At 64.6% G+C, this 774-nt stretch overlaps 1 protein-coding gene across 1 annotated transcript in view; it reads left to right on the top strand.

Annotated features, from left to right (window-relative positions):
• LOC103807700 (beta-adrenergic receptor kinase 1-like) overlaps nt 1-405 on the top strand; it is a gene marked incomplete at its 3' end in the record, with an annotated part of 5576 nt that extends 5171 nt beyond the window's left edge. The window contains 2 exon segments of the mRNA XM_009080444.1: nt 12-186; nt 292-405. Of these exon segments, the coding sequence (XP_009078692.1) occupies nt 12-186; nt 292-405 (289 nt within the window).
• Nucleotides 406-774: the final 369 nt, after the last annotated feature.

Here is a 774-nt window from a genome sequence, read left to right as displayed (position 1 = left end):
CCCCACCACAGGCTGCATCCTGGGCTGACCCTGCCTCTCCCGGGCACAGAGTATGCCATGGGCAAGGACTGCATCATGCACGGGTACATGGCCAAGCTGGGCAACCCCTTCCTGACGCAGTGGCAGCGCCGCTACTTCTACCTCTTCCCCAACCGCCTGGAGTGGCGCGGGGAGGGCGAGTCGCCGGTAAGGAAGGCACGGGGGGAGCCCTGTGAGGGTTCCAGGGATGTGTGGGGACCCTGGTGAGGACACCGAGGTTGGTCAGGGGCTGGGCTGAGCCTGTCCCCCCAGCAGTCCCTGCTCACCATGGAGGAGATCGACTCAGTGGAGGAGACACAGGTGAAGGAGCGCAAGTGCATCCTGCTGCGCATCCGTGGGGGCAAGCAGTTCGTGCTGCAGTGTGATGTGAGTGTGCCTCGTGTCAATCCTGAGGCCACTGCCCATTTCTGATGGGTGTTGGCCACCTCCTGCCCCTCACAGGTCATCTTCCCCGAGTGCCACTCATTCCCGCTGGGCACTAACCAAACCTTGCTTGGTGCTGCCACCTGTGCCCTGGCATGCTGGGGAGCCCCACCACCCTGTACCTTGCCTCCAGACTCCTTGGTGACCCTGTTCCCTGCCCCAGTGCCCCAAGGAGCCCTGACCTGACCCATGCCCTGCCCCAGTGAGCATCTGTACCCCTGTACTGCACCCTGGGGAGTCCCGACCACCCTATACCTGGCCCTGCCCCCCCAGGAAGCTCTGTCCTGACCCATGCCCTGCCCCAGGGAGCCC

The sequence above is a fragment of the Acanthisitta chloris genome, unplaced genomic scaffold (genome assembly GCF_000695815.1).
Source record: "Acanthisitta chloris isolate BGI_N310 unplaced genomic scaffold, ASM69581v1 scaffold33868, whole genome shotgun sequence".
Lineage (NCBI taxonomy): Eukaryota > Metazoa > Chordata > Aves > Passeriformes > Acanthisittidae > Acanthisitta > Acanthisitta chloris.
This window is presented reverse-complemented; position numbering and strand designations above follow the sequence as displayed.